This window comes from Musca vetustissima, unplaced genomic scaffold (genome assembly GCF_032173495.1).
Source record: "Musca vetustissima isolate MV318-11 ecotype Yass unplaced genomic scaffold, APGP_CSIRO_Mvet_v1 utg8224, whole genome shotgun sequence".
Classification (NCBI taxonomy): domain Eukaryota; kingdom Metazoa; phylum Arthropoda; class Insecta; order Diptera; family Muscidae; genus Musca; species Musca vetustissima.
In genome coordinates, this window is record NW_026880297.1 from 167,236 (window position 1) to 188,129 (window position 20,894).

Consider the following 20,894-nt stretch of genomic DNA (forward strand, 5'->3'; position numbering starts at 1 on the left):
TTCCAATATATATTTTCGTCCGATTTAATGTAAATTGTGCACTAAAGACCAAAAGTTTTTCCGACCGGCACACAATTTTGTACAATCTATTCTATTCTATAGAAGTTACTATAACCTTTTGTGTGTCAAGTTTTCTTGTACTTGGTTCAGATTTACATATAGCTCTTATATATACTTTCGTCAGATTTTAAGTAAATGGTGCACTAACGACCTATAGCTAGGCCGATTGACAGAACGTACTGAAATTAATATAAATTAATCTCGGGCAAGTTTTCTTGAAATCGGTTCAGATTTAGATATAGCATTGCTTCCATATATAATTTCGACCTATTCATGTTGATTGTACACCAAATAATCAATGGGTGCCGATTGATATTACATTTTAAACAGTGAAGCATACCCAGTAGCGTGTGTTGGAGTTAGTCAGTTAAATTATAGATAAAGATCGACATCTATTAGGATACATATGTAGAATATACCCAAAGTGGTGAAGGGCATCATATAGTCGGCCTATATAAAATTAAAATTTATTATTATAACTTACCTGTCTAGTATCGGTAATATCGGCAATAGCATCCGCATACTGTGATGGTTCCTCGCTATAGTGTTCAAGTATAAAATCGGAAAACGGTTCCATAAAATCAATTTCTTTTGTTTCTTTTAAACCTAGGGGGATCATGGGCATAACACCATCTTGACTGGAATGGAGAATAAAAAAGGGGAATAAAAGAAGAAAATTATTAATAAACAAAAATACATATAAATATATATTTATATATAAAATAAAACAAATAAAAATGTAATGCTACTTGTTACGAGAGAGAAGAGAAGAATGTGTAATTTAATTAATATTTATATAAAATTCCATAATATAACGGAATATAATATAGTTACTAATTAAATTGCATATCTATCTATATAAATAAAATACTTTTTCTATGACTGATGAGCGTAAAGTTTGAAGAAAAAAAAAAAAACAACTAAAAATTTATAGCTGTCATAATTTGTTCTTGAAGCATAAAATTGCGACTAATTACTGGGAATTTGTTATCGTATCGTTGTTGTATCATTGTTTTCAGAAGTCGGAATAGTAGTAGATGTTGTTCTTGTCGTTTTTTTTTTTGTTTGTTCACATTTGAATTAGCATGAAATAAATTTCATTGCTGATTTATAAAGATGTTAGCTAAGTAGTGACAGCCATACATTTTCAGTTTACTAAGAATGTGTGCTGTTAGACAGTTGAGGAATTTTTCGAATAGATTTTTTTTTAGAAGAAATTATTAAGAAGGAGGATATTAAAAATAATATTTGTAGTTAGCAGAGATGTTCGCATGTTGGGCACCTTTTTGGAATAATATTAAAAAAATGGAGAACTAAATTCTATACAAAATAAATTTTTATTAAAAAAAATCGACTATGGTCCCTTAGTCTATTTACATATGTACTCAATTCCCTTAGAAGAGCTTCTTCAAAATTTCATATTTATTTATAAGTTTTGTTCGCTAATAAAAACAATTGCACAAAATTGAAAATATATATTTTTTTCCAAAAATCGTAATTATTTCATTACCTCTCAATTTCAATCAATGATATTGCAAAATTAGTGCCATAAGAAAAATAATATTAAGAACTTTTTCTGTTAATTGTATTTGCCCTAAAATCATTCCCAGCCTCAGTAGCTGAAGTGGCAAGTCATTGTCAAATAATCGGAACATTTATTTAAGCCGAAAAGAAGGGAATAATGTCATGGCGATAGAAAATAAATAAAATGCGGTTCCAAAAGAAAAACCATTAAGAAAAGCTCAAAAGTCGGAGGGACCGACTATATGATACCCTTCACCACTTTGGGTACCAATCTGATATTTATGAAAAATTGTGTGTCAATCATCGAGCAAAATATGTAAAAGATCTATATATAAATGAACACACAAAATTTATCTCGACACTCGACATGCATCAATCTAGACCTGATTCAGAACTCTGTGCAAAATGTTGTCTCAATCGGACAAACATCTATAGTATGGTGCAACATTTACATACAATTGGAGGAAACTATATATGGGAGCTATATCTAAATCTGAACAGATTTCAACAAAACTTCGCATACATAAATTTGGACATACTTCAGTACGCTGTGCAAAATGTTTTCTCCCTTTGGCCTAAATTTGAATCTTTAATGCTCCATTTACATAAAATCGTACGAAACTATATATGGGAGCTATATGTAAATCTGAACCGATTTTCAGGAAACTTAACACACTTCATTCTAGACCTAATACATTACACTGTGCCAAATTTCGTGCAAATCGAAAGATATATAGGGACTTTGGTGCACCATTTACTTTAAATCGGACTATAATATATATTGGAGCTATATCTAAACCTGAACCGATTTTCAGGAAACTTAACACATATCATTCTAGACCTAGTTCATTACGCTGTGCAAAATTTCGTGCAAATCAAGAGATATATAGGGACTTTGGTGCACCATTTACCTTAAATCGGACGAAAATATATATGGGAGGTATATCTAAATCTGAACCGATTTTTCCCAATTTCAATAGGGTTTGTCCTTGGGCCAAATAAGTGACCTATGCCAAATTTCATCCAAATCAGGTAATAAATGCGACCTGTACTTTGTTCACACAATTAAATAAACACTTGACAGACTACATTCTAGCCTCAATTCGGTAACGACTGTTAAATTTAGTGTCGATCGGGCAGACGTAGGGTCCCTGCTCCACCATTAGCATGAAAACGAATGGCGGTGGTTCCCATTTTTGGTTATAATCTAGGTATTACGATGAGCAAAGTTTCAATGAAATTGGATATTCCGTTTTCTTCATGTGGGAAGCAAAAGTTTTAAAATGTTGACTCTTTGTGGGGGAGGATAAGAAGAAGTGGACAAGCGAGTAATATCTTCGGACATAATCTAGATAAGATAAACATATTATGATATACAATTTGTCGATGAAATTGGATATTCCGTTCGTTCTTTCGACATTATGCAGTCATGGTTAAAATATTAAGTTGTGCAACGTTTTGTTCAAATCGTCAAGAGATATTTTTCTGTAAATTTTGAAAATGTTGTAAGGGAAGTACCAGAAGTATGGGACCTATATTCCCTATCTTCGAACTTGATCTAAGTATTTAAGCATTTTACGATATGCAAATTTTGAATGAATTCGGTTACTCTCTTCCAGAGTTATCATGCGTACAGCCGAACAGACAGACAGCGGGACATTTGTAAATTGACTCCAAGTTGTCTGAAACGGATTTAGTCCAAAGAAACATTGGGGGTAAAACTAATCTTTCGATGAGGCACATTTTTGCCGTATCGAAGTATATATAAACTCTTTAGACATAAGGCTGATGGTATAAAAATTGATCGGCACCTATATTGTAAATTATCTGCCAGGAAGTTCTTTATTCACAGAGAAAACGAAATACTTTGACTGGAAAAAATAACTAATAAGTTGCGGAATTTTCGTGTCAAAATATGAACCTATATTGAATATTTTTTTGAAAAGGTCTTTTTTGTGTTCCAAAACTCCAGTTAGCCAAATTAGAGCTACATAGGTTGGGAAATGTTTAAAGGACCATTAAAATACCTAGAACTTACTTTGACAATGAGTTTTTGTTATCAACAAAGAACCTCTGAGAAAATTAAATGCCAATGTACAGCTTCTTCGATTAAAAAAGTGTCCGGAATCATCAAGATACTTTAATTTGACCTCCATTGTTTTAAGGGAATAAGACAAAATATTATATAATAATAAGATCGAGGACTACGTCAATACATAAACGTAAATAGTAAATTGCCAGTAGTTTTTAGCCCTTCGAGAAAACGAAATGTCAAATTATAGACACTATGGTTCAAAAAATGCAACTATAAATCTTTAAAATACCGAAAATGGGGTGGTACCTTAATTTTGGGATTTATATTGAAAATGCTCCCCAAAGAGGATGTTTACTCGATATTCCGTTACTTTGATTGTAAAATGCGGCAAAAAATCAAAATGCGGAAAATATATAAATATCCTTATATGGGGGGACTATACAAAAAACTGGATCCATATTAAACATTATCTATCAAGAATTTAGAATGTTTAGAATGTCCTTGGGAAAATGGGCCTGGAATCATAAAAATATCTTAAAGTGGTGTCTGACCTTCATATGGAGACTAGGTGAAAACATGAACAGATGTCGACAACTTTCAGTAAATATGCTTTCCACAATCCAATTCAATTGAAAAATGTATCTGGATATCGAAAAAATGGCAGGATCGTTAGTTGGGGGGTTTGGGCTATACCAAAACGTGAATTAATATGGAAAATTTTCTGCAAAGAAGTTGCTTACATACCCACAGCCCCGAATGCCAAATTATAGTGACTTTAAAATGAGCCAATGATCCAGGGTGCGCAAAAATTCGCTCGCGAATGATTCAAAATACATTCTTTTCGTTATGTGTTCATTTTACGAATGAATTTATGGCGATAAATTCTTTACCAAACGAGCATTCGCCAAAGAATGTTCGCACACCCAAACGAGTGAGAGCACACAACAACGTTCGTTCGTTTCGTTTGGTGGTTGAAATTCTTTCTGACATTCTCTCTCGAATGAAAACCAACATTCCCGAATTCTCGCGAATGCTCAAAACGGCAACAACAATAACAATAAACGTTCGTGAACTCAATAGTTGTTGGACATGTGTTTTGTTATTCCACACACTTTCTGCTTACTTTTGTATGATATTTTTTGTTTGTTGTTGTTTTTAACAGTGCTCGCGAGCATTCGCGAACATTTGTTTTTTGAGTTTTTCAAAAGAATGTTCTTCTGCAAAGAATGCTCGCGAAAGAATGAATCGACGACGCTTGCAGCGAAATTTTATTGTTCGCGAATTTTTCGTACAATGCGAACATTCGCGAAAGATTGCAAATGCTTGGTCATTCTTCGTAACTTTATCATTCGCGATAAATTGAAAACATCCAAATTCTCGCCCCTGAGCATTCGTGAGAAAGAGCGTATTTTAATCATTTTTCGCACCCTGCCTTCAGCGAGTTGGTCTGTGTCTCATCTTCAAAAAATAAATAAATAAACCAGTGAGCGGAGCAGTATAGTCGGACGGGGCCGATAATATAATACCCTACACAACTTCCACGAAAATCTAACTTAGCGTTATTTGCACCCTCTTGAAACCTGACTAAAGGTCAACAAATAATACTAATATTCAGTAGAAGAGGGCTATACTTGTCCAGATTCTTTTTGCCGTGGGTTATGTTGTGATGTTGGGCTTTCAATTGTGGCCTATAGATCGACTAAAAAAAACACAAAATCTTAAGTTTTCGGTCCACTTCATCCCAAAATTATTATGTGATCATCGCAGAAATTTATAGGCGTTGTCCTTGAGCATAACTGGAATCTCATGGAAATTTTCAAAGCGATCAACGCTATATTTCCGCCCTCTAGGTGGTTTTGGATTACTAAATAATGTCTGAATACGTAAGCACCTGTAAATATTTAAGTGTAGCTCCCACATCTGTGTACATACGACCATATCATTGGTATCAATTTAAAGGTCAACCACTCCTCTTGAACTTACTATCAACTTTTGGGTCTAGGTCCTTCAGGGGCAAATATATACGCCATAGAATACAAATTTTGTCATTTTTCACAAAAAAGTCGAGATCCATTTGAACCGCTAAATATTGACCAATCTTTATCAAAACAGTCATGCTTATTCTTTGGCCCGATCCCCTTCTCCCTGTAAAAATTCGCGAAGTTAGGGCCATAATTGCGGCCTCTGGAGCGACCAGAAAATCAGACAAAAATAAAATTTTTGGTCCATTTCATCCCCTAAATATTAACCGATCTTTTCCAAAAACAATAGGGGTCTTCATTGGCCAGAACCCATTCTACATGCAAAATTTCGTGAAGATTGGTCCATAACTGTGGTCTGTATCGTGTTTATAAATTATAATGGACAGACGGACGGACGGACACACATGTCTAAATCGACTCAGCTAGTCGAGATATGACGATCGGTATACTTAAAGATGGGTCTAGGACCAATATTTCGCGGCGTTACAAACTTTTAGGGCTGCACAAAGCTATAATACCCTGATAACATAGTTGTGTAGGGTATAAAAATAAATAAATAGATTGGTATATGTATGTAGGCTTCGAGAAAATAATCCTAATAAAATAATTTGTTCAAAAGAAAACATATTCCGAGGCTAAGAGATATATTTTGTACTGCATATTAGGAGTGATGTATTAACTATTTCTTCTTCAGATCTAAATATTTTCAAAATTTGTGTGACTCACAGTAAAAACTTACAAATTTCATTACTACATAAATATTTCAATATATAAAATTATTATTTACACAAAAACTTAATGTAGGCATGTTTAACGAAAAATTCATATGAATTGCTATAAGACCGCCTCTGCACTTCGATAATGGCATGGAAAGTATGTCGAGAAATAGCAGTGTTTAATAGCAAATTAAGAACAGTAGGCTGGCTGGCTGACTGACAGACGGTCTTTATTTTAGCTCTTGTCGTGTGTTTGAACATATCATTTGTTTAATATTTTCTGGTTACTGTTGTCGTTCTTGTCGTTCCGACCTTATGGTTTCATATTTATTATTAGCAAAAATCGGAAAAAACTCAGAAAAAATAATAACGTCATAATGCAATTTACCATGTAATGAAACGAAAAAAACAACGACGACAAATAATAACAATAATTCTTACCGTTGTGTTTTTTTCTTCTTCTCCAAAGTCGTTTTTTTGTTTGTCATCAACTTTAACCTCCTAACCCAAATTTGGGAAGCAACAATTTCACGCAAATCATTAAATGCGTTATAATAATCCAACAACAACAACGGCAATAACAATAAACCGAAGACGAACAGCAAGAAGAAGAAGAAGAATACTACAGAATTATGAACAATAGTTGTGTTTATAGGTTTGAGGGCATCAATGAACGGTTTCTGTCACATCACAGGGGCACCCTTCCCCCACGTTATCGCAAAGAATGTTGTTGATGATCGATGTAGAAAATAAAGAAAGAAATGTCACCCATGTGTTTTTTTATGGAAAATCTCTATGGAGCCGCTCATTGTCTGGCGGCTCACACACAAACAAAACATCCCAGTCATTGAGTTATCATTCATGACGAGAGAGAAGTCGAAGAAGAATGTAGCCATAGGCGGGATTTTTTGCAGTAATATTTTTTGGTGTTTTTGTTTGTCTGTTGCTCGTCTTTTTCTTTTACACACAACGGATTTACGTGGGATTTTTATTTGAGCTCTCTTTTGGTTGGTAGTAATACAGTTGGGCCTCAATTTTACGGATTTTTTTCTTAATATTACATTTGACCTAAATAGTTCTAAGTTATACGGGGGGCAATGGAAATACCTAAAATTGGTCGGGATCTTTCTATGAAGGCTATACCATTGTAAATTTCTGACATTCTGAACCTCAATTCGGAAATTTATGAATTTTAATATACTGGAACCTTTATTTAGACTTTTAGATTTTTTTTTTTCTCTGACTTAAAGGTTGACTTTTTGATCTTTCGACGTCGACCTGATCAAAATCGATTTTCGACTCTTTACATGAATTGTTTGCAACAGACAAAATAAAGTTCTGGCATATGTAATTTTTGGAAAATTTAGGCTTTGTGACAGTAAACTAAGTATTAATGAGGAAAAACGAAAGTCGAGTTTGCGATATCCTCGAATCGAATAGTCTAAAATCGATTTACTTATCCCTATTTCTGGGAAGAAGTTTTTCACGAACCAAGAACTTGGAATGTCAAATAACAGCCACATAGATTTATGTAGAACTAACACCATCAAAATAACAGAAAAAGGTTGAAAAATCCGGGAAGTCCTTCGATATGCCGAAACTTTGTCCAAACATGAAAATTTTCTTTGAAGAAGTTTTCACGCAGCAAAATGCCAAATTACAGCCACTTATAAATTATAGGGGTGGGACCTTTATGTAGTAGCATGTCAAAACATGGACCGATTTTAAGAAGTTTCTGCTAAGAAATTTTTCTCCCACCAAGAAGAGGCAATGACAAATTACAGGCACTTTGGTAGGAGAATATGTCTAAGACATATATACGTATATTACAAATTGTATATTAAAAGGGATGGGATCTTCAAATGGATGGCTATGATCAAATGGGTGGGAAAAGCTCCGAGAGCCATGGAAATTGGTTGGTTGTTTTATGTGGGGTCTGTGTCAAACCTTTAGCCCATATTGAAATTATCGAATACACAGAAAATAAATTTAATGAATATTTTCATAATTTTATTCATTGTTTAATTTTTCTATATTGTACCTCGCTTCGAATACGAATAAAGTTTCTTCTAATCATGAAAAACCACTATTTAAAAAACCACTATTTAAAATCTATGTTCACACTTCGCTCTACTTTACCACTACTTGCACTCATTATCTCTCTCTCACTCTCTCTCTTTTGACAAAAATAAATGATTGTTCGGCTCTGTTTTCTTTTGGTACCGGTTGTTAGTTTGGTAACCGTTTGTTTGTCCACTAAATTCCATTGTTTCTTTATTTCGGACACTGTTATCTAATGCAGAGGCCGGTAACAGTGTCAGTGTTATAAAATTCGCATATATACTTTCCAAATTATTTTGATATAAATGCCAAATACAATATAACAAATAAGTGTTGATATGATATCGAAACTACAAAACTGTGCCATAGATAATCCGCCATCACCATCGAACACAACTCCAAAGTTGTTATTTTCGCCCTTCTCTGACAAGAAACCAGTTATTCTTCGAGGGCCATGAAAATGGTTTGGTTGGTCTATGTCAAAACATTATCCCATCACGAATTCTTATAATCACGAACAAGTCATAATTTTTTTTCAAAAAATGTAAACATTTCAATAATATAAAAACTATTTTCATATTTCGTTCTACTTTGCGCCAAACCCCGCCAACACTACCAAACACAACTCAAAAGTATTTTTTGCTCTCTCTCTCTCTCTGATAAGAAGCTAGTATTTAAAGTTGTATGAATTGCATTCATAAAATGCAAATCCGAATATTGGCAACACTGTCTGAACACTAATCATTATTATTAGGTTGCACATTGGACCATAAAAGTACCTAAGAAGAAATGGACCTTAATAAGATAACAATTCCAATTTCTGCTAATACATATCGCTCCTAGCACCATCAAAATGCCTGAAATGTAGCAGGGCGTTAATATGAGGTCTCTATCAAAACAGGAACAGGCAGTCGCCTTAATATCGGAGACTAAATCAAAACTTACACCTATAAAGAAAATTGTTTGCGAATCGATTTGTACTGAATATTATTATGCACCAAAAAGGCGGACAATTGAAGAAGGCTATGTTAAAACCTGGATCTATATTGAATATTTCCTGCAAATAAACCTAGGACCAAAAAATTGTCTGCAAAGAAGTGTCACATCATAACTACATATTCGGTTGGAAAATGAGACCTCATTTTAAACTAAAGGCTGCTATGTAAAAACATGGATCTATATTGAATATTTTCTGCAGAGATTTTTACACAACTACAAAGACAATGAACCTAGACCATAATTTTTTCTGCGAAGAAGGTTTTTTTGTATATACATAAGAAGGCCGCATTATGGCTATTATGGAAAATGTGATGTAAATGCCTTATATGAGAGCTACAAATTAAATTTCGTAGCTTCTATAAATTGAAATTCGTAGCAAACAAAAATCGATTACAATGAGGCTTACCTGTAATTCTTTAACAACTGAAGAGGTTTTAAATTTAATCAAACAATTTGATTGCCTCCTCTCTCTCTACACTACTAAAGAAAATAGTTAGACGAAGATAACTTTAAAATTACTCCATAATCAAAGAAAATAGGCAATCAGGGTAATGGAACCTCTAGCTAGGCTTATCATCAGTGGGGGCATCAATGTTTAGATAATTGTATTTATTTTGGAAATGGTTCTTAATTTTCTATATTTTATACTTAATGAAATTGTCTTAATCTTTGACAATGAGTTGTCACAATTTCAAATATAGGTTTGAGAACGACTTGAGGGCAAGCTCAGGCAATAGAAGAAGTTCTTAATTTTTGCTCATATTTTGCAATATCATTGCTTAAAATTAAGTAGAAATGAAATTGAGTTCTTATAAAGTTCTAATCATTATTATTTGCTATTATACAAGTTTTGTACCTCCAGGGGAGTTCGTGGGAATATGGGTTCACTGAATTTTCAGAAGTGATTCAGAATTGCAAATAAAAATGTTATGCATGGAAGCTATATAAGTTGGACTGATTCATATTTGAATCTATTTCCGAAAATAAAACTTTATTATTTTCTGGTTCGAAGTAACAAAAAGCAATCCAAAGGTATTTTTGGGAGGTCATATATACATAATTTCTGCCGATGATGCATTGAAACCACTTCGATTGTACTTAAAATGAAGCAATTAAAAACTAGGAATACGTAGTCGAGCGCAAAATTCGACTTTTAGAATTTTTGCCGTTGACCAAAAAGTCGATTTTTGCCTTTGTCTAAAAAGTCGACTTTTCGATCTTTCGCATAATGTTGCATGATCTTTCACATAATGTTGCATGATGTTTATCTTCAGGTTCTACAAAGGGTGAACATCTACATAATGATATGTTTGGGAAGGAAGAAAAAACAAGATCGAGAATTCTGTTTTTGGTGTTTCTTACATTATTTATTTGAAGCAAACATCGATCATATAGGGTGTCCCAAAAGGTATCCATACCTGGTGCCGAGGTTGTTGACAAAACTGGCAAATAGTCAATGTTATTCTCACCTGGAATCCATTTTATATGAGGCAAATTGAAGTCACCAAGCCAAATCAAATCAAATTTAGAGGTTTGTAAGTCTGAAACTTGTTTTATTAATTGAGAATGCATTAGGTAAATGTCTACTTCAGAATTTGGAGCAATATATGAACATGTTAGAACTATTATATTATTTAAATAATTTATTTTGACACAAACAAATTCAACAATGGAATTATCCGTAGGAATACGCTCTGAGGCTATGGAGTTGTGCACAGCAAAAAGTCAAAGTCTATTTTCGACTTTTACCGACTAATTGTTGCCAACAGATAAAATAAAGTTCTAGACTTTGAGATAATATATCGAGTATTTATGAAGAAGATCGAAAGTCGACTTTGCGATTTCCTCACAGATCAAAACTTTTAGACTCTTCAATACCAAACGTCGATTAATCGAAAGTCGATTTACGTATCCTTAATAAAAATGTCTTTAAGTTTCGTCGGGAGGAACTTTTTACGATACCTGTAATTGTTTAGGACCTTTATCAGAGGCGCGATATGCCAAAGTACCAAATTACAGCCAATTCGATTAAAAAACGTGTCCAAAAATGTCACAAAAATACCGAATAATGGGAGGTACCGTTATATAGGGGCTATACTAAAACTTGGATCGATATATCCCATTTTCAATACCAAACATCCTAGGGGTAGTAGACATGTAAGTGCAAAACTTTATCTTAAATATTCCGAGCTATATCGTGATTTTAATAGACGGACGTATAGTTATACAAACGGACATGGCTAAATCGACATAGAATTTTATTTTGATCAAATATATGTAACATTATAGGGTCTTAGGTGAATATTTCCATATGTTGCAAACGAAATGACAAATTCAATATAAACTCCACCCTATGATGGACGGTATACAAAAAATTAAATAAAATATTCTCTAAAGAGGTATATTACCCTATGAGGACCCGAAAGTCCACATTAGAGACTCTTCAGTTGAAAAAATGGGGCCATGACCTTTAAAATCCTAAATGATGAGGTTACGAACTTTAAAATTGAACGGGACTTATGTATATGGAGTTTACGTCAAAATATGGACCTTTACTGAAAATTGTCCTCGGCAAGTAATTTGGGCTTCCAGAATTTCATTCACTTCGGTTGGAAAATTCGGATAAAACACTTTAAAACGCCAATAATGGGCCAATACCATTGTATTGTAAAGCAACTCTTGAAATCAAAGTAAAACTGGGTCACAAACATGGTATAGAAAAATATAGCTGAAGGTCCACAATTTAGTCGATAATCCATTAAGTTTTCCTCGTTGTATAAGGATTACTATTTTCTTATAAAGAAATGTGTGAAATAAATAAACGAGGTCTATATTTTTAGAAATTACACCCATTTATCCCATCTATTAGAAAATATTTTTACTAATCCATTTTCCTTTGTTTACGCCATCCTGCCATAAATGTTTTTCCCCAAATAAAATCGAACAATTATTTCATGTGATTAGGCAACAATTAGAATAGCAAAAAAACAAAACCTTAAATTGGTCTCACATACAACAAAAACATATACACTTCATGACCTCACGATTCATGAATCCATTATGACCCATAATTTATTTGTCATTAGCCAAAAAACGAAAATTGGCTCACATTTCTGTACTTATTTCTGTGTTTATCAAAAACGACAAATCTAAGGCGTGTTTTGTGTGCGATCGGGATGGAAGGAAGGAAGGAAGAGTAGGTAAAATATTTGTGTTAATGCAAATAAAATGTGTATTTTGTCGATGAGGCAAGAGAGGAAGGTAAATATTATTTGTCATGCCTCAATAGCCAAAAAATATAAACACGTAAAATTTTTTCCAATCTGATATTGTTCTATATAAACAAATAATTTGTTTAATTTATAAACAATTTGTTGTCAATGGTCTAGACGTGACAAATGTGTCAAATGTGGCATTGGAAATTGGTTGGCTACTGTTTACATTTGGAATATAAAATATGTATGTATGTATGTATGTAGGTATATATTGTGAAGAAAATGCGTTTTAATTTTTGAATTCGACAATTGAGTGGTTAAGGAGATTTTGGGGACAGGGGCATGACGTTGAGATGGGATACTTATAACGAGTTCATTACAGTGAAATAATTAGAAAATTCCTAATACAACTCAAGAAGAATTTCCGTATAATATTGCATTCTTACAGATCCGAATAATATCTATGGTCAAATCCGATGGGACCCATGACAAATAGTTTTTATTTTATGTGTGGTCCACGACTTGGTATCATTCGAAATATAGAATATTATATAGGCGATCAAGATTGATTATACCCATCCACTGTATTTTTATAATTTTAATTTGTTTTGAATTTCCCCAACGCCGAAAATCGAAAACTCAACTTGGTAAAATGTTACGCTTATTTGCAAACTGAAAATCACCTGACCAGAACGTCGAAAAATAGAAAAAAAAATCAAAACAAATTTAAATAAATTGTTGTTATTTTTTGCTAAATTCAAAACAATTACAAATGTATTTTGATGTAATTACAAAAATCAGAATGAAAATAAAAGCATTTGATTTGGAAACAAAAGGGAAACTGTTTGGGAGGGAAAATGGGAAAAGGCTTGGCCCCGTGACTTTCAGTGACATACAAAAATAGAATAAGAGTAAACATACAAAACTTTCGACAATAATAATAGAAAATAACGTTGCGAAGTTCGGCTGGGTCGAACTTTTTATTCCCTTCACAATGAGGTGGACATTAAACGAAATTTCAAATGTCAAGTACTCAGGTTGGAAAATTGGGCTCCTTCATATAGCGGACGATGTCAAAATATGGATCCTTCAACATATTATGACAATGCTTGGATCTATATTAAACATTTTTGTCCACTGAAGTAGTAGATATTCAATTCCAATCGATCGATCGGGCCATTTATTTGAGGAAAATGTCATGGTAAATTGCTATACAGAGGAAAACAAAATATCAAACTATATACTCTCAGGTTGAAGAATTGGAATATCGGAAGTCACTTATTTGGCCCAAGGAAGAACCCTATTGGAATTGGGAAAAATCGGTTCAGATTTAGATATAGTAAAATGGTGCCCAATGTCCCTATATATCATTCGATTTACACGAAATTTGGCACAGAGTACTGAATTAAGTCCAGAATGATATATGCCAAGTTTCGTGAAAATCGGTTCAAATTTAGATATAGATCCCATATATAGTTTCGTCCGATTTAAGGTAAATGGTGCACTAAAGATCCTATATAACTTTCGATTTGCACGAAATATGGCATAAAGTACTGAATTAGGTCAAGAATGACGTGTGCCAAGTTTCGAGAAAATCGGGTCAGATTTATATATAGCTCCCATATATATATGCGTCCGATTTAAGATAAATGGGTCTCCATAGTCTTTATATATCATTCGAGTTGCACGAAATTTGGCATAGGGTGCTGAATTGGGTCCAGAAAGATGTGTGCTAAGTGAAAATCGGTTCAGATTTAGATATGGCACCAATATATACTTTCCTCCGATTTAATTTAAATTGTGCACTAAAGACCCAAAGATTGCCCGACCCGCACACAATCATATAGTCGGCCAGTCCGACTTTACTACTTTTCTTACTGGTTTTCTATGAACTTCTTCTATTGGCCTTCGATAAATAAAAGATCTTTGACAGGTTTAGATTTGTCATATATAGAAAAATACTTTGAATATTTGCATTCATTGTTTATTTTTTCCATTCTGTACATGTACTTCGTTTAGAATACAAGTAAAACTTCCTATAATCATGAGAATACCACTATTTTTATCCAAAAAATGTAAACATTTCATAAATATGAAAACTGTTTTCATACTTTACTACTATTTGATCTGATTTTTTCCTCTCTCTCTCCCTTGGCAAAAACAAATGTATTTCTGCCATGAAAAATAGCAACCACCATTCATTGTTCGGCTGTATTTTGTTTTGGTTTCGTTCTCCGTCTCTGCCCTCACTTGGTGGTTGTTAGTTTTGTTTTCCTCTTGTTTGTATTCAATTTTTTTCTGTATTTTAGACACTACTATTGATCTCTTCATTGGTGTTATAAAATTCGCATATATGTTTTCCGAATAATTTCGATATAAATACCAAATACAATATAGTAAATAAGTGTTGATACAAGGAAAATGCTCAAACGAAAATTTTTTACTTATTAATTTCTCTTTCGAGATGAGCTACATGATCGGAGTTGCAATGAAAAGGAAAGCCAGAGAGATACAAAATTCCCACCACTATGCGACGCGTTTCGCCGTTGGTTAAGCGGCTCATCAGGCATATTGGGCAATGTGGCTTACAAATGTCTTTACATGATAAGTTGTATTTATGTCGACTATTGTTGCGAAATTGCATCTACGAATTAAATTCAACCGTGTCAAGGTTCGGACATTTGGCATCACACCAGAACATTCCTTTTTCAGAGCAGATTTTTCTTGTAGTGACGGACTTTTTTTCCATACAGACTACAATATTTTTCTTCAATGGTATGCAACTGCATATTGTGCAACCTTAGGAAGATAAGGAGGTGGCTTTTTACATTCTATAGGATTGCTATAACGACGCTTCTGTGCCATAGAAATCCCGCCACCACCACCAAACACAACTCTAAAGTTTTTTTGCCGCTCTCTCTCGCTGACAAGAACCAGTATTTAAAATTATAGGAATTGCTTTCATAAAATGCAGAAATCCGGACATTAACAACACTTAATGAACACTGTACATATAATATACGAATTATTTTTCTGTGTATGTATATAAGACCTTCTAGAAGAGAAAAAAGTCCTATCATTAGTTTTTAAATATAAAACATACAAGTCTTCCAAAATACTTGAACTTTTGTAATATAAAACTTTCTTTGGGTATCCCATATATGAATGACCTCCTATAGGTATTCTCTAGATCATCTGTAGGATTTTTCTGAAAGATGATTTTCTAGAGATCTGATTTTAATTAGAAGACTTCAATTGTGGGAAGGCATTCTAAAGGTGTTTTTGAAATGGAAAACTATACACAATGTTTTGAGTTTTTATAATTATAACTTCTTCAATGGATTGTCTCATTATATAATTTTAATAGGGCATATTATAATGGATATTCGTTCATAAAAGAAAGTCATAAAGCATTATATTCAAAACACACTGACTTGCTTAATATAGGATGTCTAGAGTATATACAAGGTTCTCAAGGACCCTTCGTATACCAACGAAGACCTGAAGGCATTCTCTTCCACATTGAAAAAAGGTCCCAGGGGAGAGTTGGTATATATTAAGTTCAAATTCTTTCCAAACCCTCTTCGATTTTAGAAGAAGAACTCAAGATATGTCTCTTTCCATATTAGATACTCTCAAGCACAATCGGATATTTCGTTAGCTTTTTAGAAGATCGCAACTGATCCACGAGAAATTAAGTCATGGTAAGAAGATCGCTGGAGGAACTAATTTTGTATAAGATTTTCTTAATGTTTTTTAAAAACAGAAATTTTTTTAGATCGCATTCTTATATAGGAAATGTTCTACAGGACTTTTACATAAAATTTCAGCTGCTGATCACTTCCAGGCAGCACTTCATTCTATAGAATTAATGTTTCCTTTCTAAGAATGTACAATTTTTTGTTTTCTTCAGAACTACTTTCTTCTTTTAACGGCATATGCAAAATAAACATAAATATATTCCGACACTAGGCTTCATTATTTAGCCTTAATTAAATGTTTTGTTTTTCTACAATGAGAAACAACAAAAGAAAAAAAATACAACAAAAAACTATTTAAAACAATTACATTGGGACATAAATTTATAGCTTCGGGGAAATAGGGTTGCATGTCTTTGCACAATTCTAACAAAAATCAAATACAGCATCTGAGAACCGAACTGGCAAACTAACATTTTCTTTTCCAAGGCAATGCTTCCTTCTTAGCACAAAAAACTACGAAACACACTCATAGCCAACCAAAAACACATAAGGCCAAAGTCGTAGTCAGTTGCATGTATCCAACCTCTACCTTTTAACACAAAGTGCTGGAATCAAATCCTCCTATTAGATTCCTTCAAAAAAAAAAAAAAAATGGTAAAGAACAGACTGCAAACACCAGCACCACCATGACGACATTGACTTAAATCAATCGCTAACTTAAATCTTAATGGCTAACAGGAAGAAGTTAAGTCACCACATATCGTTAGTCGGCGGCCATGAGAATGGCCACAAACCTGGCAAGGGAAACAAACACTGCCGAAACACACGAAATCAAATGGATGTTTGGAGTAACGTTCTGTTCTTCTAAATACCATCAACAACCACTACAAAAATCCCTCAAGATATATATGCAAACATATGAAGAGAACAACAGATATGGAGCATAAAAATTCATTACGTCGTCAGTCTTATTTTTCGCCAAAGAACCCCCCTACACATATCCCGACATATTCGCAAAAAAAAAAGAAATATTAGTTTCTGGATGGCTATCGTATAAACTTTGATATAATACAGAGAAAAATGATCAAGTAATGACCAAAGTTGATGGGGACTTTATGATACACTAGATATTGCAGCCTATACCGATGTTATTATACAAATCCGCGCATTGCTTATTTGAATTTGAATTAAAAAGATAAGTTTAAAAATCCTCTGGATTTTTATTCGCAAAAAACACGCACTAGTAGGGGGATTAAGAGACTTCGATGAAAATGGTGTAATAGTACATTTTTAGTTCAGACAGTTACCATCAGATGGCGTTACGTGTATGTATAGTATAGACGCGCACCACTCTAAGTGTGGTGAATTATAGTTGGCACCCTGTGACCGATAGCAAAGACACGATCGCCATAATATTCCACGCATTGCTTATGGAATATTATTTTAAAAAATCAAGCATTGATGGTAGTTTGAATTAAAAAGATAAGTTTAAAAATCCTCTGGGTTTTTATTCGCAAAAAACACGCACTAGTAGGGAGATTATGGGACTTCGATGAAAATGGTGTAATATTACATTTTTAGTTCAGACAGTTACCATCAGATGGCGTCACGTGTATGTTTAGTATAGCCACGTACACTCCAAGTGTGGTGAATTGTAGTTGGCACCCTGTGATCGATAGCAAAGACATGATCGCTATTCGACTGTAAATGTCATTCGACCAGCTAAATACCACTTTGATCGAAATCCCATATTCTCTCTACTCGCTTCGTTATTTTATTTGTAAAATCTAGACACTGATAGTCTATAGAAAAATATTATTAAAGAAAAGAGCAATATGTTTCCTATAATTAAAAGAACTTTATAGGTCTTTTGTTATATGTGAAAGATTTTGTATAGGTCCTCTAGTTCCATAGATGAAAGTCCTTTAAGAGGTCATCTATAAACATAAAAAGAATTTGGTATTCTACAGAACATGTCTAGATATCATAAAGATTTTCTTTCTTAATTTATCTTTCGAGATGATCTACATGATCGGAGTTGCAATGAAAAGGAAAACCAGAGAGATACTACATTCCCACCATTATGCGACGCGTTTCCCGTTGGTTAAGCGGCTCATCAGGCATATTGGGCAATGTGGCTTCCAATGTCTTTACTTGATAAGTTGTATTTATGTCGACTATTGTTGCGAAATTGCATCTACGAATTAAATTCAACCGTGTCAAGCTTCGGACATTTCTTTTCAGAGCAGATTCTTCTTGTAGTGACGGACTTTTTTTCCATACAGACTACAATATTTTTCTTCAATGGTATGCAACTGCATATTGTGCAACCTAAGGAAGATAAGGAGGTGGCTATGAACGCTAAGGCGCCGGACAGCAATCAACAGATGCCATGGGAACCAGGGTTCAAATAAAGATTTTCATTTCTTTTTCCCTTCCTTATGATCTTGATTAGCCCCTTGCCTATCTTTTTTCGAGCAATGACCTTTTCTCAGAAAAAATTTTAATTTCATTCAAAATACCACATGACTATAGCTCTCCCTCCCAAAACCGATAAACGAATCAAACATCGCAGTATTCAAATTTAATTTTCTTATAAATAAAATTCAAATCAACTCAGATGCAACTTAAATTAATTTAAAATATATATGTATATGCGTGTATGTTTGGAGACTCACCTATTGTTCTGATATACCTCCACCGATGAATTCAATTCAGCCAATTGTTCTTTTAATAATTGTAAATTGGAATTGACAAAACTTAGCTCCAGTGCAACGGTATCACGTAATTTACGATTTGTGGTTGCCTGTGTGGGGGAAAAGGGTAGAGGGTGAAGCAGAGATTCATTTTTATATAAAAATAAGATTAAATGATTCATTGAATAATATGATGCCTTACCTTATAGAGGTTTTCAGCACCGGCTCTCAATCGTAACTCTTTATTGATTTCCTGATTTAATTTGCAACGACGTGTCTGTAATTTACCACGGCATGTGGCGGCACGGGGATCTGAACCCTGTAAGGAGAAAGAAAATATAAAATACCAATTAATGTTGATACAAAATTAAAATGTTTAATTTAATTCCAATTAAAAATATGATCAGATATTCTTGGAAGACATGAAAAGTTCATTCTAGATGAATGGGAATTTCCAAAAAAGGGAAAATACCGACAATAAGATGTAATATTTCCCAAGGCTTTTAAATAATAATTTCCTATAACAGAAGAATATAAAGAGTATGTTCTATCAACAGAAGCGATATATATATATATATATATATATATACAGTGGCTCCATCGCATAATCGGACAAAAGGAGTATTTACTAAAACCAGAAGATTTTTGGAATCAGGTAATTTGATGATAGATCATCTTAAAATACATTTCTATTGATAGTTTTATTAAGGTTCTGTTTATTAAGGTTCTGTTTACTGACGAAAGCAAATTTAATTTGCACGGATCAGATGGAAAGATGTACGTGTGGCGTAAGCCAAATGCTGAATTTAATCATAAGAATACAAAGGCCACTGTTAAGCACGGAGGAGGTTCTGTTAGGGTTAGGGCTGCATGTCGAGTGCGGGAGTAGGCAATTTGCATTTTACTGATGGTAAAATGGACAAATTTGTCTACCTCAACATTTTAAAACAAAATGTAAAGCAAAGTGCAGACAAATTGGGTGTCGCGAACAACTTTGCCTTTTATCAAGACAACGATCCCAAGCACACATCAGGTGTTGCAAAGCTTTGGTTGATCCATAACTGCAAACACCTACACAGAGCCCAGACCTTAACGTAATTGAGCATCTTTGGGAAAAATTAGCTAGGAGAGTGTATGAAAAAAAATTTAACTCCTTAGTACAGCTTAAGGAGGTTTTACTGGAACCGGAGGTATGCCAGAATTTGAAATGTATAGCATTATTATATCTGACAACCACTTGTCCGATTATTCGATGGAGCCACTGTATATATATATATATATTCTTCTTATTACAGAAGATATATTAATTTTTTGAGGTATTTTTTTTCCGTGAACCATCAGAATCTAAATTAAAAAAATGCTTTTAAAGTACCAAAGATAGAGTAGGGAGAATATGGGAATTCGATTAAAACTGTGTGTTATATGACATTTTTTAGTTCAGTCAATGACATCAATTGACGGAACTAAAACCGCGCATTTGTGATATCGCTTACAATGTGGCTTCTATAATTCACCACACTCGGATCATGTCTACGCTACAAAACACCACGCGCCATCTGACGACGATTACCTGTACTAAAAAATAGTTTGATACCTTTGTGATCGACTACTAGCTCGCGTTTTTTCACGAAATTTTTAGGTGACGTAGATTTTTTTTAAATTTTTTAGGGACAAATGGGGACGTAGATTTTTTTTACATTTTTTAGGTAGCAAATATAAGCGTAGAATTTCTAAAATATGGTTAAGGAACAAATATAGGCGTTGATTTTAAAAAATCATTTTTTTAATGGACAAATATAGGCGTAGATTTAAAAAATATTTTTTTAAAGGGACAAATATTGGCGTAGATTTTTTAGAATATTTTTTAAGGGGCAAATATAGGCGCAGATCTTTAAACATATTTTT

At 33.5% G+C, this 20,894-nt stretch overlaps 1 protein-coding gene across 1 annotated transcript in view; it reads right to left on the bottom strand.

Moving 5' to 3' along the window:
• LOC133325833 (rhophilin-2-A-like) overlaps positions 1-20,894 on the bottom strand; it is a 79,809-nt gene that overhangs the window by 11,797 nt on the left and 47,118 nt on the right. Inside the window, exons 2-4 of the mRNA XM_061534553.1 lie at positions 19,192-19,308; positions 18,972-19,099; positions 545-698 (exon numbers count right to left, since the gene is read on the bottom strand). Coding sequence (XP_061390537.1) covers positions 545-698; positions 18,972-19,099; positions 19,192-19,308 — 399 coding nt within the window. The remainder of the gene's footprint in view (positions 1-544; positions 699-18,971; positions 19,100-19,191; positions 19,309-20,894) is intronic.